This window comes from Mirounga angustirostris, unplaced genomic scaffold (assembly GCF_029215605.1).
Source record: "Mirounga angustirostris isolate CCGP_5_RB_7025 unplaced genomic scaffold, mMirAng1.0.hap1 SCAF_4, whole genome shotgun sequence".
Classification (NCBI taxonomy): Eukaryota; Metazoa; Chordata; class Mammalia; order Carnivora; family Phocidae; genus Mirounga; species Mirounga angustirostris.
Window position 1 is genome coordinate 173,318,468 of NW_026991712.1, and position 17,537 is coordinate 173,336,004.

General features: G+C 37.9%; 1 protein-coding gene across 3 annotated transcripts in view; it reads right to left on the bottom strand.

Moving 5' to 3' along the window:
- The window catches only part of KDM1A (lysine demethylase 1A), a 61,218-nt gene that overhangs the window by 41,562 nt on the left and 2,119 nt on the right, over positions 1 to 17,537 (bottom strand). For all 3 annotated transcript variants that reach the window (XR_010411063.1, XM_045898480.2, XM_045898479.2), the window contains exon 2: positions 10,999 to 11,164. Coding sequence is in view for 2 of the 3 variants with exons in the window: in XM_045898480.2 (XP_045754436.1) it covers positions 10,999 to 11,164 (166 nt within the window). In the remaining variant the exon portion in view is untranslated. The remainder of the gene's footprint in view (positions 1 to 10,998; positions 11,165 to 17,537) is intronic.

The window sequence follows — 17,537 nt, forward strand, 5'->3', positions numbered from 1 at the left end:
GGAAAATTCAGGTAAATTAAATTAAATGGAAAGACTCTACTTAATTAGTCTTTAAAGTAATTAAAGACTAGAACTCCAGGGGCACCTGGGTGGCGTAGTCGGTTAAGCCGCTGACTCGACTTTGGCTCAGGTCATGGTCTCAATGTTCTGATATCAAGCCTCATGTCAGGCTCAAGGCTCAGAGGATTCTCTCCCTCTTCTCCGCCCAACCACGTCCCCCCTCCCCCGTAAAATAATAGATCTTAAAAAAAAAAAAAAAAAAGACTAGAACTCCAAAGTTAGAATGGGGCCAAAACTTTAAAATAACATGGAGAGGGGCGCCTGGGTGGCTCAGTCGTTAGGCGTCTGCCTTTGGCTCAGGTCATGATCCCAGGGTCCTGGGATTGAGCCCCGCATCGGGCTCCCTGCTCCGTGGGAAGCCTGCTTCTCCTTCTCCCACTCCCACTTGTGTTCCCTCTCTTGCTGTGTCTCTGTCAAATAAATAAATAAAATCTTAAAAAAAAAAAATAACATGGAGATAGTAATATGCTCAGAGAAGGACGCCTGGGTGGCTCAGTCCATTGTCTGCCTTCAGCTCAGGTCATGATCCCAGGGTCCTGGGATTGAGTCCTGCATCAGGCTCCTTGCTCAACAGGGACTCTGCTTCTCCCTGGCATGCTGCTCCCCCTGCTTGTGTTCTCGCTCTATCTCTCTGACAAATAATAATAATAATAATAGCCTCAGAGCTTGAAGCAGTTGTAAATGTAGGACTAATCTCTTAAGAAAAGTCACAGTTTCAAAGAGGAATTGGTCAACGTAGACAAATGACAAGATAAAGTTAAAATAATTGGAAGGTAGTGAGTTATTGGTGACTATCACCACTTCGTGCTGCCTTCCAGTCCTCTCTGCAGTGAAAGGTGGCTTTAAAAACATCCTCATGGGGCACCTGGGTGGCTCAGTCATTAAGCGTCTGCCTTCAGCTCAGGTCATGATCTCAGGGTCCTGGGATCCAGCCCCGCATCGGGCTCCCTGCTCGGCAGGAAGCCTGCTTCTCCCTCTCCCACTCCCCCTGCTTGTGTTCCCTCTCTCGCTGTCTCTCTGTCAAATAAATAAAATCTTTAAAAAAAATTCAAAAACATCCTCAAGTACACTGCTCTCGATGTATCTCCTTCCTAACTTTTTGACTATGATTCTGGACAGAAGAATAAATGATCTACAGCAGTTCCAAGAAAGGAATTGGGCGCACAGAGGTATATAAAACTAACCTGAAGGAAAAGTCTCAGGCATTCCTTTGAAGCACAACAGAGGCATTTTAACACAGCTAACATTGATCAATACTCTCCAACAAAATTATCCAGAATGAATGAGATCTATGGATTCCAACCAGAATAGCAATCTTAGGGCTACACTGTCAATAAGGCCTAGAACGCAGGAAAATGGTGCTGCTTGAGGTAGGACCCCGCCTAGAATTTTCTCACTTTGCCCCAGAAGGAGCAGTAGGACGACCGATTTGCACCTGAAGGCAACAGTGGGGCAGAAGTGAGAAACCTGGTAGCAGAAATCCTACGCAAAGCAAAAGCCCTATAAGCTAAAAAGGAAAACAAAGCTTTTAGGAGCCAATGGGAAGAATTAACTTTTTAGGAACACCTGGGTGGCTCAGTCGTTAAGCATCTGCCTTCAGCTCAGGTCATGATCTCAGGGTCCCTGCTGAGCAGGAAGCCTGCTTCTCCCTCTCCCACTCCCCCTGCTTGTGTTCCCTCTCTCTCTGTGTCTCTGTCAGATAAATAAGTAAAATCTTAAAAAAAAAAAAATTAACTCTTTAACATGCTATTTCCTTCCACATTCCATAGTAGGGATTTTCCTTACCTATTTTGTTGTAAAATCTTGGTTTGTAGTTCACTTTTCAAAATGTTCCAAAGAAAGTCTACAAATTATATGCTGTTATACTGCTTAACTACCAAGCTTAAGGTGAGTTTGAGTAATTAACAACAAACTTTTCTAGTTTACCTTTTTTTAAAAAATTAGTTTGTTTACGTATGTATGTAATCTCTACACCCAATGTGGGGCTCAAATTCACAACTCCAAGATCAAGAGTCACATGCTCTTCTGACTGAGCCAGGCAGGCACCCCTCACCTGTTTCTAAAAAGGCCAATACTGAAGTTTACCCTGGACCTATTAAAAGAACCATAATAACTTTTCATAACTGATAACCATGAAAGAATTTCAACAGGAGAATCCCTTTTTCCTGCTCAAGTAAGTTTCTCAGAATGCTGGCTATCTGCATCTTCTCAGATCATGATCAGAGGCTCCTTCCACCCTCAATATGATTTGAGTCTACACTGCTACAAGGAATATACAACTTCTTAGGCATTAATTAATCGTATGTGTTCTTCTATCTTCACGTATCAGAAGATGCAAAAAAACAACAAAAGCAAAAACACAACTAACTCTATCTTCGAATGTTTAAGACTTCTGTGATTAGCAAATACTGCAAAAATGTTAACATTTGTTATATCTCAATAGCTGATACATGGATTTTGACTAGGTTATTCTAAGGAGAGAGAATCTATATCAGAAAAGTACCAAGATTTGCCATTCCTCCTATGATTTAACATACAAAAGCTTAAGTGATCTATTTTGTAAGTGACATGTTACTGAAAATGGGTTACCACAAATACTTTACAGTTTCCAAAAGTGATAGAGTATATATGTCAACGTAACCTCATTTTTCCCCCAAAACATCAATCCACCCTATTCCTAGTTTCAACTGTTTAATAAATACAAGATGTTTGCACATGAAGATGGAATTCATATTTTCTCATTTGATCCCCATACCAAGCCCCATTTTGCAGATGAGAAAATCCTCACAGACCAAGTATCCTATTCTCCTATTATACCATGACCACACCAAATAAAGGATGGTAAGCAAAAAGAATTCAAGGAAATTATACTAATAAAGTTGCTCAGCTAACCAAATTACCATTTTGTCTTAATAAAAGACAAAACAGTGAAATGGAATCATTAAGAAACGCAGCTCAATCTGTCAAAGACAGAATATAAAACTGGTAGCATTTGATTCAATGGTTATCAGCCAAAAGCACTAAACAGTTTAAAATCAAGGAGATTAGGGGCGCCTGGGTGGCTCAGTCGTTAGGCGTCTGCCTTCGGCTCAGGTCATGATCCCAGGGTCCTGGGATCGAGCCCCATGTCGGGGGCTGCTTCTCCCTCTCCCCCCCCCACCCCTGCTTATGTTCCCTCTCTCACAGTCTCTCTGTCAAATCAATAAATAAAATCTTTTAAAAAATAAAAATAAAGTCAAGGAGATTAACTTACTTCATAAAAGCTTAATTGAATTCCTTCATGTTTAATGTAAAACTTCCAAAATCCAATTTTGGGAAAAACATTTAAAAACAACTTCTGGATTCTCACCATACTTTGAATACACTTTTACTGTATTGTTTCTTCATTGTAGCCAATTATTAAACCTGTAACCCTAAAGTGGACTGACTATAAATTCTTTGCAGGAAGACCTAGTCTTCAGCTCTGAACCCTCAGAACCCAGAACCACACCTGGAACAAAGCACTGTAGTTTTACAAGTAATGTGTGGAATAAAGTGAATGAGGAACTGCTAAATTTGGGGCAATTTTACTTTGTGTAGAAAATGTCTCTATTTCATTTTTTTTTTTAATTTCCCTTCCAGGGCACCTGGCTCAGTCTGTGGAGCATCCAACTCTCAATCTCAAAGCTGTGAGTTCAAGCCCCACGTTGGGTGTAGAGATTGCTTAAAAGTAAAATCTTAAAGGAAAAAAAAAATCTCCTCCATACTACCTTTTTTTTTTTTTTTAAAGATTTTATTTATTTATTTGACAGAGAGAGACACAGCAAGAGAGGGAACACAAGAAGGGGGAGTGGGAGAGGGAGAAGCAGGCTTCCCACCAAGCAGAGAGCCCAGTGGGGCCCTGAGCCAAAGGCAGATGCTTAACGACTGAGCCACCCAGGCAGCCCCCCTTCCATACTTTTAAAAAAATTCCTCCACTTAGGGCGCCTGGGTGGCTCAGTCGGTTGGGCGACTGCCTTCGGCTCGGGTCATGATCCTGGAGTCCTGGGATCAAGTCCCACATCGGGTTCCCGGCTCAGCGGGGAGCCTGCTTCTCCCTCTGACCCTATCCCCTCTCATGCTGTTTCTCTCTCTCTCTCTCTCTCAAATAAATAGGTAAATAAAATCTTTAAAAAAAAATAAAATAAAAAAATTCCTCCACTTAGCCAAGGACTTTAGGAAGACTTCCCTTCCACTCTTTTTCTGCCCCTAAGTCCCTCCAAATGTTTATACTAAAATGTGATATTTAAGAGTTATTTCACCTTATGGGATTTATGTACGCATTTATAATTCATACTAGGCCACAAATTACCTGTGAGTGGGGACCATGTATTGCACAGTGATATATATCTTGGCCCATTTTCAGTTATCTATCAAAATATAAAAATTTTGAATTAACCCAGATTACCTTTTCAGCCTGTGACTTTTTACACTCAGCTCTCCAGTAAATTATTCTGGGGCACAGTTCCAAATCAGAACCCTGAAATAATACTGTACACAAAAGAGGGGGGCAAGAAAATTAATCCTAGGTCTGCTTTCTAAATGTATGCACCATACTCCATATAATGAGAACTCAAATGATTTCAGGGACTTACTTGACACTAGCAGGCCAAAATGTTTATAAACAACTCCCTTAGGAATGAACTTCTAGCAACTTCTAGTAAATCTACAAAAGAGGGTCTCCTGCTGCGTACAGGGGTGTAACAGAATTCTATAATCCTCCCCGTGGAGGTAATCTGAATCCATTCTCATGAAATCTGAAAGCTATTCCTGCTATCTGACTGTACTTGAAGGCATGGCAAAAGAAATCAGAGAGAAAAGCCTGGGATAATAGTTATGGCACGACAAACAGAATTATTCACTGAACTCTGACCATAACTATCCATGCTGCCAAACCCAGGACTTTTACTGACCACCATCAGTATGACTGCCTCACACAGGGCCCTAAGAACAAAGAACTATAAAAATGTAGGGCCATTACACAAATATTAGGACCCCTGATTTTTTTTTCTTTTAAAGTAAGGAAATTCAGGGGTGCCTGGGTGGCTCAGTCATTAAGCATCTGCCTCCAACTCAGGTCGTGATCCCAGGGTCCTGGGATCGAGCCCTGCATCGGGCTCCCTGCTCGGCAGGAAGCCTGCTTCTCCCTCTCCCACTCCCCCTGCTTGTGTTCCCTCTCTCGCTGTGTCTCTCTCTGTCAAATAAATAAATAAAACCTCAAAAAAAAAAAAAAAAAGGAAGGAAATCCATCTTCAACTCTTCTCTGGTCAAATTCTATTATACTAAGTTCTAAAGAATAGTCCAAAAGATTCTGCCTTTTAGATTTTTGCTATACTGAATAAGCAATTCATAAAGTATTTAGTCATCAATCTTTTGTCATAAATATTTTCACTATAATAGCATGTGTGGGGGCGCCTGGGTGGCTCAGCCGTTAAGCGTCTGCCTTCGGCTCAGGTCGTGGTCCCAGGACCCTGGGATCGAGCCCCGCATCGGGCTCCCTGCTCCGGAGGGAGGCCTGCTTCTCCCTCTCCTACTCCCCCTGCTTGTGTTCCCTCTCTCGCTGTCAAATAAATAAATAAAATCTTTAAAAAAAAAAAAAAAAGTATGTGTGATCAAATTTCATTGCATTTTAAATTCTTCAACCCATACACACACATTTTATATATTTTCTATAATTTAGTACTTTTACTAATTCATGTTGCATCTCCTCTCATGTGATTTTTAAAAATATTCTTTCAACCTACAGTATGACTGTTACATGAACAGGGCCCCAAAATTATTAAAACCATTTTTTTTTGTCATACCAATCTCTCACATCAATGATTTCTGTAATTCGTTTAACGGCCTATGTCTCTTTCAAACACACATACCACATACACACATCCATAATTACCATGCACAACAGAGAGTAGGTACTTCCCTTTGTTTACATTCTTATAAGAATTCTTATATATTCTTAAAAGAATATAAACAAGATGAAGTGATTCTTCCTACATTCAACAGAATCAATAAAATAGATTATAGTACAGAGCTGTCATCAATCAGCTAACCATATCTAATAAAATTAACCAATGATTTGATGGAGCTTCATTACAGTAAATAGCACATCACTGAGGCTAGAAAAATGGTACAGACACATGCACATGCTTTTATATATATATGTATATATGTGTTTTTTAAACATACTTCTGATATCTGTTGAGAAATTCATTAACTTGAAGAAATCTTGAGAAAGGCATCTTAATAGCCCATTTCAAATTTCATTTTATTATCTTAAAGCAAGTTTCCATAAGTCTTAAGCTTTACACAACTAAGCTACTTCTAACCCCAATGAATTATATCTTCCCAGAGTTCCTAAACAGCTATGCAATACAAAATTTAAATTCAGAAACTAAGATTTTTCTGAAAATGTTCAACTATTGAAAGCCAGTGGAGTGAGAAGAAAAATTATGTTTTTGTATGAAAATAAAAAAGCTAAGTGCTAGCAAACCATTGATATAGTGAAACCTCTTTGAGGAATAATCAAAGGCACACAGGGTAACAAGTGAACCAAGAAAGGAAAAAAAGCAATTCTCTAACAGAAGGCTACTTTAACAGGGGTATTATTCTAAACCAGTAAAGTCCAACCAAGATTTTTACTCTATTTTACAGATGCTCCACTAGTATGTGACACTACTAATAACCACTCAATTCCAAAGACTTTTCAGATTCAGTTGGCATGACTTTTAAAAACACTTTTATCTTGATAGAAGAAATACTAGGAAACCAAATAAACCCATCATTTGTTAAAACAAATATATTCAGAAGTGTACAATAAATGTAAAAATACATGGAAACGTTTAGGAAAACAAATCATTTTAATTTTAAATATAAGCAGCAATACTTAGTATGAAAAATACATTATTTACTCATGTGACTACCACAGGACTACAGGCCACATTCAGTTATTACCAAAAACAGACAAATCTAAAAATAATTTTTAAGCCACAACAGAACTTCTTCCCAATTACATAAATCCAAACAAACAAAAAAACCCATCTTGTTACCATAAAAATTCAACTTTCATATTGAGAACATTTTTCCATTGACCAAAATTCACTAAACCTGATTATCAAAACAACCTAAATCATCTCTCCAAGCCAGTCTCTTTACTCCTTTAGTTCACTTTTAAAGACCGTATCAGATTGATTTTTCCAAAAAATGTATTTTGGTACAATGCCTCTCGCTCAAAATACAAAATACCTTGGTGCTACCCCAGGCAGATCCTCCCAGATATGGAGTTCAAATTCCTTAGCCTGGTAACAAAGGCTCCAACCTTCCTTTCTGGCCTCCCCTCAGAATTCTCCTAAAGGAATCTTCCCCAGTGATATTTTCTGACTCAATGGACTTCGGAATAACCTTGTGCTAACAAAATATTTTATTCTTAAGAATAACATTGTGGAAAGCCAAGCAAAATTTTCTAAGCAAACTTAAAAGTTGGTAAAAATGAAATGTATTCAAACCTTACTTATATAAGGTTTTATATCTTTATACTTATATAAAGAACAAGTTATTTTCTCGTTATTACCCAAAATGATTAAGATGAAAATATCTGGTAAAGAACGAGACCCATGTCTTCTCTCAAAGACTTTAAGATACCCAAATGACAATGGTTCTATTCAATTTTTGAATAAAAACTCAAGTGAAAGAGCTGGTGCTGATAAGAGATTTGGAAACCCTGGATAGCTTTTAAACACTCAAACTCACTTGACAATATTTTATGATTCACTATTAGGGCCCAATCCATTTCTAAATTATATAGGCCAGTACGTTGCCACTACTTTCCTGGGGGAAATACTTCCGTAATTCACCCTGGAAATCTTTTTTTAAATTTCAAGTTGTTTTAAAGGAAAAACAACTTTATTTTCATAATTACAAATAATATATTGTAAGTTTTGGCTGTTATCAACACATCTCTGAGCACTGAAGATAGTCTAAACTTCAACTTTAACTTTCCCCCAAAATACTAAGATAACTTATTTAAACCACTGGATAAAAATTAAGCTACAGCATAACAGCATAAAGAGAGTTCCCCAGGGTGCCTGGGTGGCTCAGTCAGTTAAGCGTCTGCCTTCGGCTCAGGTCATGATCCCAGGGTCCTGGGACTGAGTGCCACATTGGGCTCCCTGCTCAGCAGGAAGCCTGCTTCTCCCTCTCCCTCTGCCTGCCGCTCTGCCTACTTGGGCCCTCTCTCTGTCTTTCTGTCAAATAAATAAATAAAATCTTAAAAAAAAAAAAAGACAGTTCCCCAAATCCTAAATCTCTTTAATAAGATATTTACTTCTTGTAGCAACACTGCCTGACATTAATGGAAAAACAAACATACAAAAACAAAATAAAAAACCTCTTTCATGAAAAAGAAAATATTAACATCAGGTTTAAAATGCTCAGAGGAGGGCGCCTGAGTGGCTCAGTCAGTCGTTAAGCGTCTGCCTTCGGCTCAGGTCATGATCCCAGGGTCCTGGGATCCAGCCCCGCGTCGGGCTCCCTGCTCTGCGGGAAGCCTGCTTCTCCCTCTCCCCCTGCTTGTGTTCCCTCTCTCACTGTGTCTCGCTCTGTCAAATAAATAAATAAAATCTTTAAAAAATAAAATAAAATAAAATAAATAAAATAAAATAAAATAAAATAAAATGCTCAGAGGACAAAGAAAGTGTGTATCAACTTGGTATATACTTAAGTCAGTTCTTCACTGGAGACACCAAAAAGAGGGTGAGGCAGCATCTAAACTATCAGATCATCTATTGAAGAAAACTTAGAGCTCTTGAACCAAGAAATCAGCAGCCTCTGGAACTATGACATATCAAGACTTATCCCATGTATCTCACTCATTAGTAAGTCTACAGCAAAGGTAGAAGAAAACAAAGGCAAGAATCACAGAAGAATACAGAAGAAAAAGGAACAGGGAATCAAGGGAGAAGTTGGAGGCAAGGACAGAAAGAAGGGATTAGAGCTAAATGTAAAAGACTAGAAAGAAAAAAAAATCAACAAAAAGAGAGGTGTTTTGAGGTATGGAGAAGGCTACATTTGCCTTAGGCACAACAGACCCAGAGGTAACAGATCACTGCCAATAATTGCCCAAGAAGTCATTTTTTTTAATAGTTTTTTTTTTTTAAGATTTTATTTATTTATTCGAGAGAGCGAGAATGAGAGCGAGAGAGAGAGCACATGAGAGGGGGGAGGGTCAGAGGGAGAAGCAGACTCCCTGCTGAGCAGGGAGCCTGATGCGGGACTGGATCCAAGGACTCCAGGATCATGACCTGAGCCGAAGGCAGTTGCTTAACTGACTGAGCCACCCAGGCACCCCCAAGAAGTCATTTTAAGAAAGTTTTAGGAAAACCATTCTTAGAAAATCCTGGATTCCTGAGATAAACTGAACCCAGAATCTAATCCTCTTGTTTAAATGTTCTCAAACCATGTTTTTATTATACTTTATTATAATTAATGAAATTATAAATTTTAATTTTTGAGAGTTTTGGTCAGAATCTGGTAAGTTGTAAATCTGAATTTAAATTAACACCTGACCTGTAATTCTCTCAAGTGATACATCAGTAATAATCCTTTAAAAAAAAATAAATAACATCTGGTGATTTATATAACATCACAGGGGAGAACCTCTCCCCCCAAAAATACTAAAACAAAAGATAAAACTTCTCAAATTAAATATGTCTGTATCTGAGTACCTATGCAAGTCATGCAAGATACAGCAGATGGGATCTGAAACAGACATTTTGTTTTTAAAAGATGCAGGACTATGGGACGCCTGGGTGGCTCAGTCATTAGGTGTCTGCCTTCCGCTCAGGTCATGATCCCAGCATGCTGGGATGGAGCCCCACATCAGGCTCCCTGCTCAGTGGGGAGCCTGCTTCTCTCTGTCCAGCTGCCCCCACTTGTGTTCCCTCTTTTGCTGTCTCTGTCAAATAAATAAATAAAATCTTAAAAAAAAAAGAAAGAAAAAAAAGAAAAAGATGCAGGACTAAAAGAATTAGAGAGGTAAATGGACCTGGAGCTATTAAAGTTACAAAAAGTATTTTAAGGAGAAAAACTCAGTAAAAATTCAAAATCAAGAAGAGTTAATGAAATGCTATTAAGGCCAGAAGATAGGAAAAATTAATTAAGATTCTGCTTTTGTTTGGTCTCTCCAAACCAGAAAGGTACCCCTATGTGGTCTGGGAATCCTCAGTAGGTCTTAGTCTGTGGGGATGTTAGTGAGAATTCTTCAAAGATGTTTGAAGCTCTGAAACCAATACTTTAGTCTCCAATAATCTTTCCACTGTCATAGGAAGACTTTGAGTTTAGAATCTCTTCATAGCGTTTTCTTCTACTATTCCTTGGAATGGCCACTTGAAAGGCCCCTTGGGCGTTTTCTTTTTGACCTCATATTTTTACATTTGTTCACCAGGAAACTGTTCTCAAAACTGATCCCCACTCTGAATGTTTTATCAGAAAGTATCTAACCATGTGGTAAATGCATAATTTAACCAGAATAATTTCTGAACCATTCTATCTACAAATTCTGAATCAGAGATAAATCTAAGGGGTTTGGTCTTTAGATTTGGCTTTCTGTATGTTTTCTCGAATTGTTTATTTCTCCAATTTCCAAGTGCCTTATACTGCCACTATCCTTCCATCACCATTTTTTACTTTGCTTCTATACATGTACAGACACATACACAAAATATCAGTACCACTGTATATGTATGCATGTGTATATGTATGTATATACATATATATACATACACACACATGAATACACTACAGACACATGACCAATATCCGAGTATAAACCAAAGATAAAGACATAAATAACACTGTAGAATAGGAATTAATCAATTTATTCTTATTTCCAAGATAAAATAAAACTAGTTGGTTACTATAACTCACCAGATGGTTCTTCAGGCTCACTTTCATTTTCCTCCTCTGGTGGGGCTTGAGGGGGTGGTGGGGGAAGCTTCTTTTCTTTTTCTGCTTTAGCATTTCTCTCTTCTTCTGAATAATACTCATCTTCTGAGAGGTTGGCCAAGCTTTCATCCATCTCTCTGTACTCTACCTATATGGAGATTATACCAGGGAAAGCTAAATACAGTGAACATCTAAAACCAGGGACTCAATTTGGAACCATCAGTGAATGTGAACTGCCTTTTAAATTCAGATTTTTAGGGAAATAAGCAAATAACAAGGAACAAGCTAGCTCATAATAGGTAGCTATTAAAAACAAAATCTCGGGGCACCTGGCTGGCTCAGTCGAAAGAGCATGTGACTCCTGATCTCAGGGTCATGAGTTCGAGTGTAGCCCATGATGGGTGTAGAGATTATTTAAATAAATAAACTTAAAAACAAAAACCCTAAAATCTCTCATGAAACAATCTCGTGTCAGTTCAGATTTAGCCCAATCTATCAATTTTACATCATACTACTGACATTCAGATCAATGAATCTGAGGCTCTCTACAACTCCTAAGAACTCTTTTAAAATATGTGTATGCATATATATGTTTGTATGTGCATATGTATTCATATGTATGTATACATCATGTTCACACACCAGAAGTTTCAACAAAGACTAAAATAACCCTGAGATAAAAATATAGTCAACTAGAATAACAAGTCTATCAGGCAGGCCAGGCCTGTACTTCTACTATTCCAAAGTGGAACAGCAAAATCCCAGAAACCAAATGGGGAGAAATGGTAGGTAATAAAAACTGCAAATGGCAGCAGCCAAATTGAAACTATGAAAAAGCACATTTTGCTTAAAAAATAACCAATGACCTAAGAAAGCTGAATGATGAAAGCAAAGAATCCTTAATACAACAAATTAAGTGAAACAGAAAGGGAGACCACAGGTCTTACTACTAATTTACACTCTGGTTATAAAAGGAGAGACCAGGTATTAAGTATAAAGAGGAAACAATCTTGGTGAATGTCTTATTGGGGGTAAAGCAACTTAAGATAGGGAAGATTATAATGGACCTGTTTGCCAAAATGTGTAATATGGTATTACAAATAGTCACCAACCTTAGAACACTAGCAAACTGTCACTGTTGACTCCCACCCTAAAAAGATTCCAGGAAGCCATAGCAACAGCTCTCTATTTCAGATTCAATGAAAAGATAAAATGAATGAAATAAAAATTTATTAGATGTGGAGACAGAGCAAAGACAATATGGTTTCCACAAATAACGTACCTAATTTATTAGGTTTCTGAAATTAATAGTCCTGTGGATTACAGCAAGTGTACTCTACCTTAATTTTTGAAATGTCTCTGAAATAGCTCCATATGGCTGGCTACTTTTATATTTTTCTTTTTCTTTCTTTCTTTCTTTCTTTTGACATGAACACAGACGGGCAGGAGAGTGGGTGGCTAGGGGAGGTAACATGGATTGTGTCAGAAAATGGAAACAAAAATTAAGGATAAATTAAACAGTTCTGACCCACGCTCTAAGATTCTTATTTAGGGCGCCTGGGTGGCTCAGTTGGTTAAGCGACTGCCTTCGGCTCAGGTCATGATCCTGGAGTCCCGGGATCGAGTCCCACGTCAGGCTCCCTGCTGGGCAGGGAGTCTGTGTCTCCCTCTGACCCTCCTCTCTCTCATGCTCTTTGTCTCTCATTCTCTTTCTCGCAAATAAATAAAATCTTAAAAAAAAAAAAAAAAGATTCTTATTTAACACATGAATAATAGTATTCATCTATCAAATACAGAACACTGAGTACATGGCCACAATGGAGAAAACAATTATGAATGAGAGATTCCCTGCCCTTAATAAACTGAAATTCTAGTTGCAAACTCTTGGTCCTTTTCAGGTAAATCGAGAGACTTTACAATAAACCTCCAGAAATCTACATACTAAACTTCACCCTACTTGACTGAGATAAACTGTAAAAACAGACCTCAGGACAACAGACAAAAAAGCAGCAAGGAGGAAAAGTTTCAAAAAGGAAGAAGGGTCAGAAAATGTAATACATGTTTAAAGTATGCAGTTTCCCTTCTTTTAGCCCTCAATAGTGCTTGACCCCTCCCTACCCCAAAGATTTAGCCCTTTAATCCTCTGTTCATCAATCTCATCCATTTAATCAATAATCATTTAACAAGTGCCTACCAAGGAACTGGGCAATGAGCAAATTCTGAAACAATAATATAAGATCCTTTCTACTGCAGTAGTTCATTCAGCTCTTTCCAAAGGATGTTCCACAAAAGGAATCCATGATCAAGTCTGGGAAACACCGCATTCTTTACAGGCCCCCTCTAGGACAATCACGATGCACATTAAAGTTACTGAGAAGTTCTGCAGCAAAAACACTCTTTTTAACATTGTTTAATCCAATCTTTTGATGAAGTAGTAGCCACTAAGAAGGAATAGAGTTCTTAGTTTTCAGGGAAAAAAAGAGATTAGAAAAACACCTAGAAGTAGGAGCAAAAATATCTAAGGGTAGTATTTAAAAACAACAAGGAAAAAAAAATCTGTATTTTACAGAACCTAAAATTCTTCAGGATTTCATTTAAATACACATTTATATGTGTTAAACCAAACCATAATCCTTTGGAGACTACCAACAAACACATGAACTTGTACTGCTTGGGTACTAAATCTGGGGTAGACGTAAGAATGAAATTTCTTCTGCAATCTGTTCAACCAAGACGGTGTCCTGAGAAGACAAGCTAAAAAAACAACCATTTGCACTACTTATCAATCACTGGATCTTATCAAGCACTGGGTCTTCACAATACTTCATAAACAAAACACAGAAATAAAACTGGATTCTGAGACCAATATAACACCGCAACTATTAATTTAAACTTAATATAAAACAGGCTTAATATAAAACTACTTTATTTTGGGATTTTGCATAAAGTTTTATTTTGTAAAAAAAAAAAAAGTTTCTCAACTTAATAAAAAGTTAAACCATCTGAAAGAATCATACACACTTTAAAAAATTAAAAAAAACTATTCCCCTGAAAAAAGGAATAGATACTCTAAACACAAAGTACTGGGAACTTCTTATCCCTAAGCAAAATCCTGAGACTTTGGAGGTTCTACAACTACTTACAACCAAGGACATAAAGACGTCCAATAGGCAGATATAAGTCAGTAAGGTAATTATTCTTACCTTTACACAGGTGACTCTGAAATTTACACCTCTAGTCTCTCCCTTCTCTTCTTCACCCTTGCTACAATGCTTCATTCACTTTCCAGTCATCTTAAAGCTCCAGTCTTTTTGTTTTAATCTTTCTTCCTTTTTAGTCACCTAGGACACAACTGCCAGACTGATTTTCCAAATACGTGATATTTTTAAATAGTTTTAAAGGTGAATGCCAAATTTTTCAAACCAGCATATAAACTTTTTGGCTCTAACCAGCTGAACTTACCTTTAGCCATTTTCTAACACACTAGTCAAAAAATCCTCAATGTTGTTCTACAGATCCCTAAACTCCCTAAAAGCTACTTCCACCCTTTTCTGTTAATCTGATGCCAGAATTCAAGGCTCATCCCTTCTGCAAATTATTTCCTAACTATTCCAAACTTGCAAATATGTCTTTCCTTTCTCCGAACTGTCATAGCACTTAAGGTCTGCACTTCTCAGTCTAGTGCAGTACTGTCCGATACCATTTTCTGTGATAACGGCAATGTTCTGCATCTGTGCTTCCAATATGGCAGCAGTAGTCACATGTGGGTATTGAGCACTTACCATGTGGCTCTTTGAGTTTAAAAGTAAAAACTCAAGTTTCCTCAGTCGTACTAGTAACATGGGCTAGTGGCTACCATACTGAATAGCACAGATCCAGTGTTTGGCTCTCTCTATAACCTGGACATGACTCTACAATCCAAACACTACTGGTTCCCTCCAATTTATCTTGCTCCTAGAAAAACGCCATTTTCATTTAAATTCATTTGCCCATTGTTCCCAATGTTCAAGTGTCCACTCTGGACTCCCTGTTGCTTCTCAAACCGCTGCATAATATACCAAGCATGTTTCACTTCCTTTCTCCGCTGGTAGTACTTAATTACTGTGCACTGTACTCTAAGCCAGACACTGCAGTAAGCGTTTTGTTTACATTATATCTAAACCTAAAAACCTTACAAGGTAGGGTTTATTTTCCTGAGGAAAACGAATCATAGGGAGAAAAATTAACCCCTTTTCCAGAATACTTTTCTAAATTCTGCGTGTTTTTTTTTAAAGATTTTATTTATTTATTTGAGAGAGAGAGAATGAGAGAGAGGGGGGAGGGTCAGAGGGAGAAACAGACTCCCTGCCGAGCAGGGAGCCCGATGCAGGACTCGATCCAGGGATTCCAGGATCATGACCTGAGCCGAAGGCAGTCGCTTAACCAACTGAGCCACCCAGGCGCCCTAAATTCTGCGCTTTTTCAAGGCCCAGTTGAAGGCCACCAGTCCTGAAGTCCCAACCCAACGTAATAATTCCAAACCTTAAATATTTTGCCATAATGTTAGCATACACACTCAGAGGTGATTTTATTCTGAAACTTATGAAACTTAAGCTTTAGGGACCTCCCAATTGCATGGACCCCTTCCAATACCCTGAACCTTGTTTTAGTTACATAACTATATATATAACATCTGTATCTATGTCTCCTATTGAATCTATAGTTCTAGATACAGATATACCCCCCCCCCCCCCACATATACCTCAGAACTCTTGAAGCAAGGCCAGTCTATCTATACTGGACTCAGCTTGCTTTTTCTTCCTTTAATAGATACTCTATCCCTTGAGGTCTGTTTCCTCTGGCTCCCAAGACTGGCCAGGAATAGGTCAGTTTCCCTAGTTCCTTATTTCCTAGTTGCTCCCTCAAATAAACAGGTAACCCACTTTTCTCTTTAGAGTTTGAGTTAATCACAATAGAAAAATAGTGTAGCAGGAATTAGAATAAACACAAGATAATTACAAAGACAGAAATCTTATGGTATGTCCCAAATTGATCTACAGATTCAAGGCAATCCCAATCAGAATATCAGTTGCCTTTTTGCAGAAACTGATAAGTTGATTCTAAAATTCATGTGGAAATACAAGGGTCACAGAATATCCAAAACAGTCTTGAAAAAGAGCAAAGTTGAAGAAATCAAACTTCCTGATTTCAAAACTTATTACACAAAGTCACAGTAATCAGGACAGTGTGGTACTGGCATAAGAACAAAAAATACAGATCAATGGGACAGAAATGACAGTCCAGAAATAAACCTTTACATTTATGGGCAATAAACGAGGGTGCCAACCATTCAAAGGGGGAGACAATAGTCTTCAATAAAATGTGCTGGGACAAGTGGATATCCACATGAAAAAGAATGAAATTGAACTCCTATTTCATACCATATACAAAAATTCACTCCAAAATAATCATAGATCCAAATTCAAGAGCTAAAGCTAAACTCCTAGGAGAAAACATGAAAGTAAATCTTCCTGACACGGGATTAGGCAATGGTTTCTTGGATATAACCCCAGAAGCAAAAGGAACAAAAGAAAAATAGATAAATCAGACATTAAAATTAAAAACTTTAATAATCACCATATATAAAGAATTCTATTCAACAATAAAAATACAACCCAATTTAAAAAGAAGCCAAGGATTTGAACAGACATTTCATCAAAGAAGATATACAACTAATGACCAATAAGCATAAGAAAAGATGTTCAATATCATCAGTCATTAGGGAAATGCATATCAAAACCATGAGACACCATTTCACATCACTAGGATGGCTATAATAAAAAGTATCAAGACAAGGATATGGAGAAATTGGAAACCTTATATATTGCTAATGGAAATGTAAAATGGTGTAGCTAATGTGGAAAAGTGGCAATTCCTCAAAAAGTAAAACACTGGGGTGCCTGGGTGGCTTAGTCAGTTAAGCATCTACCTTGGGCTCAGGTCATGATCCCAGGGTCCTGGGATGGAGTGCTGTGTCAGGCTCCCTGCTCAACAGGGAGTCTACTTATCCCTATCCCTCTGCGCCCCCCCCCCATGCTCTCTCTCTCTCAAATTAAACAAATAAACTTTTTAAAAAGGGGGGGGATGGGATAACCGGGTGATGGGCACATGATGTAATGAGCACTGGGTGTTACATGCAACTGATGAATTACTGAACTCTACATCTGAAACTAATAATACACTATATGTTAACTGAATTTAAATAAGTGAAACAAAAACAAAAAAACAGAGATGGTGACTTAGTGATTCCACTCCTAGTATATACCCAAGAGAACTGAAAACCTATGTTCACACAAAAACTGTACACAAATGTTCACAGCATTATTCATAACTAGCAAAAAGAGGAAACCCAAATGTCCAACAAAATGATGAATGGATAAACAAAATGTGGTATATCCATATAATGGGCTATTATGCCACAGAGTCATCAAATACCAAATGGAAATACTACAACATGGATGAACCTTGAAAACATACTAAAG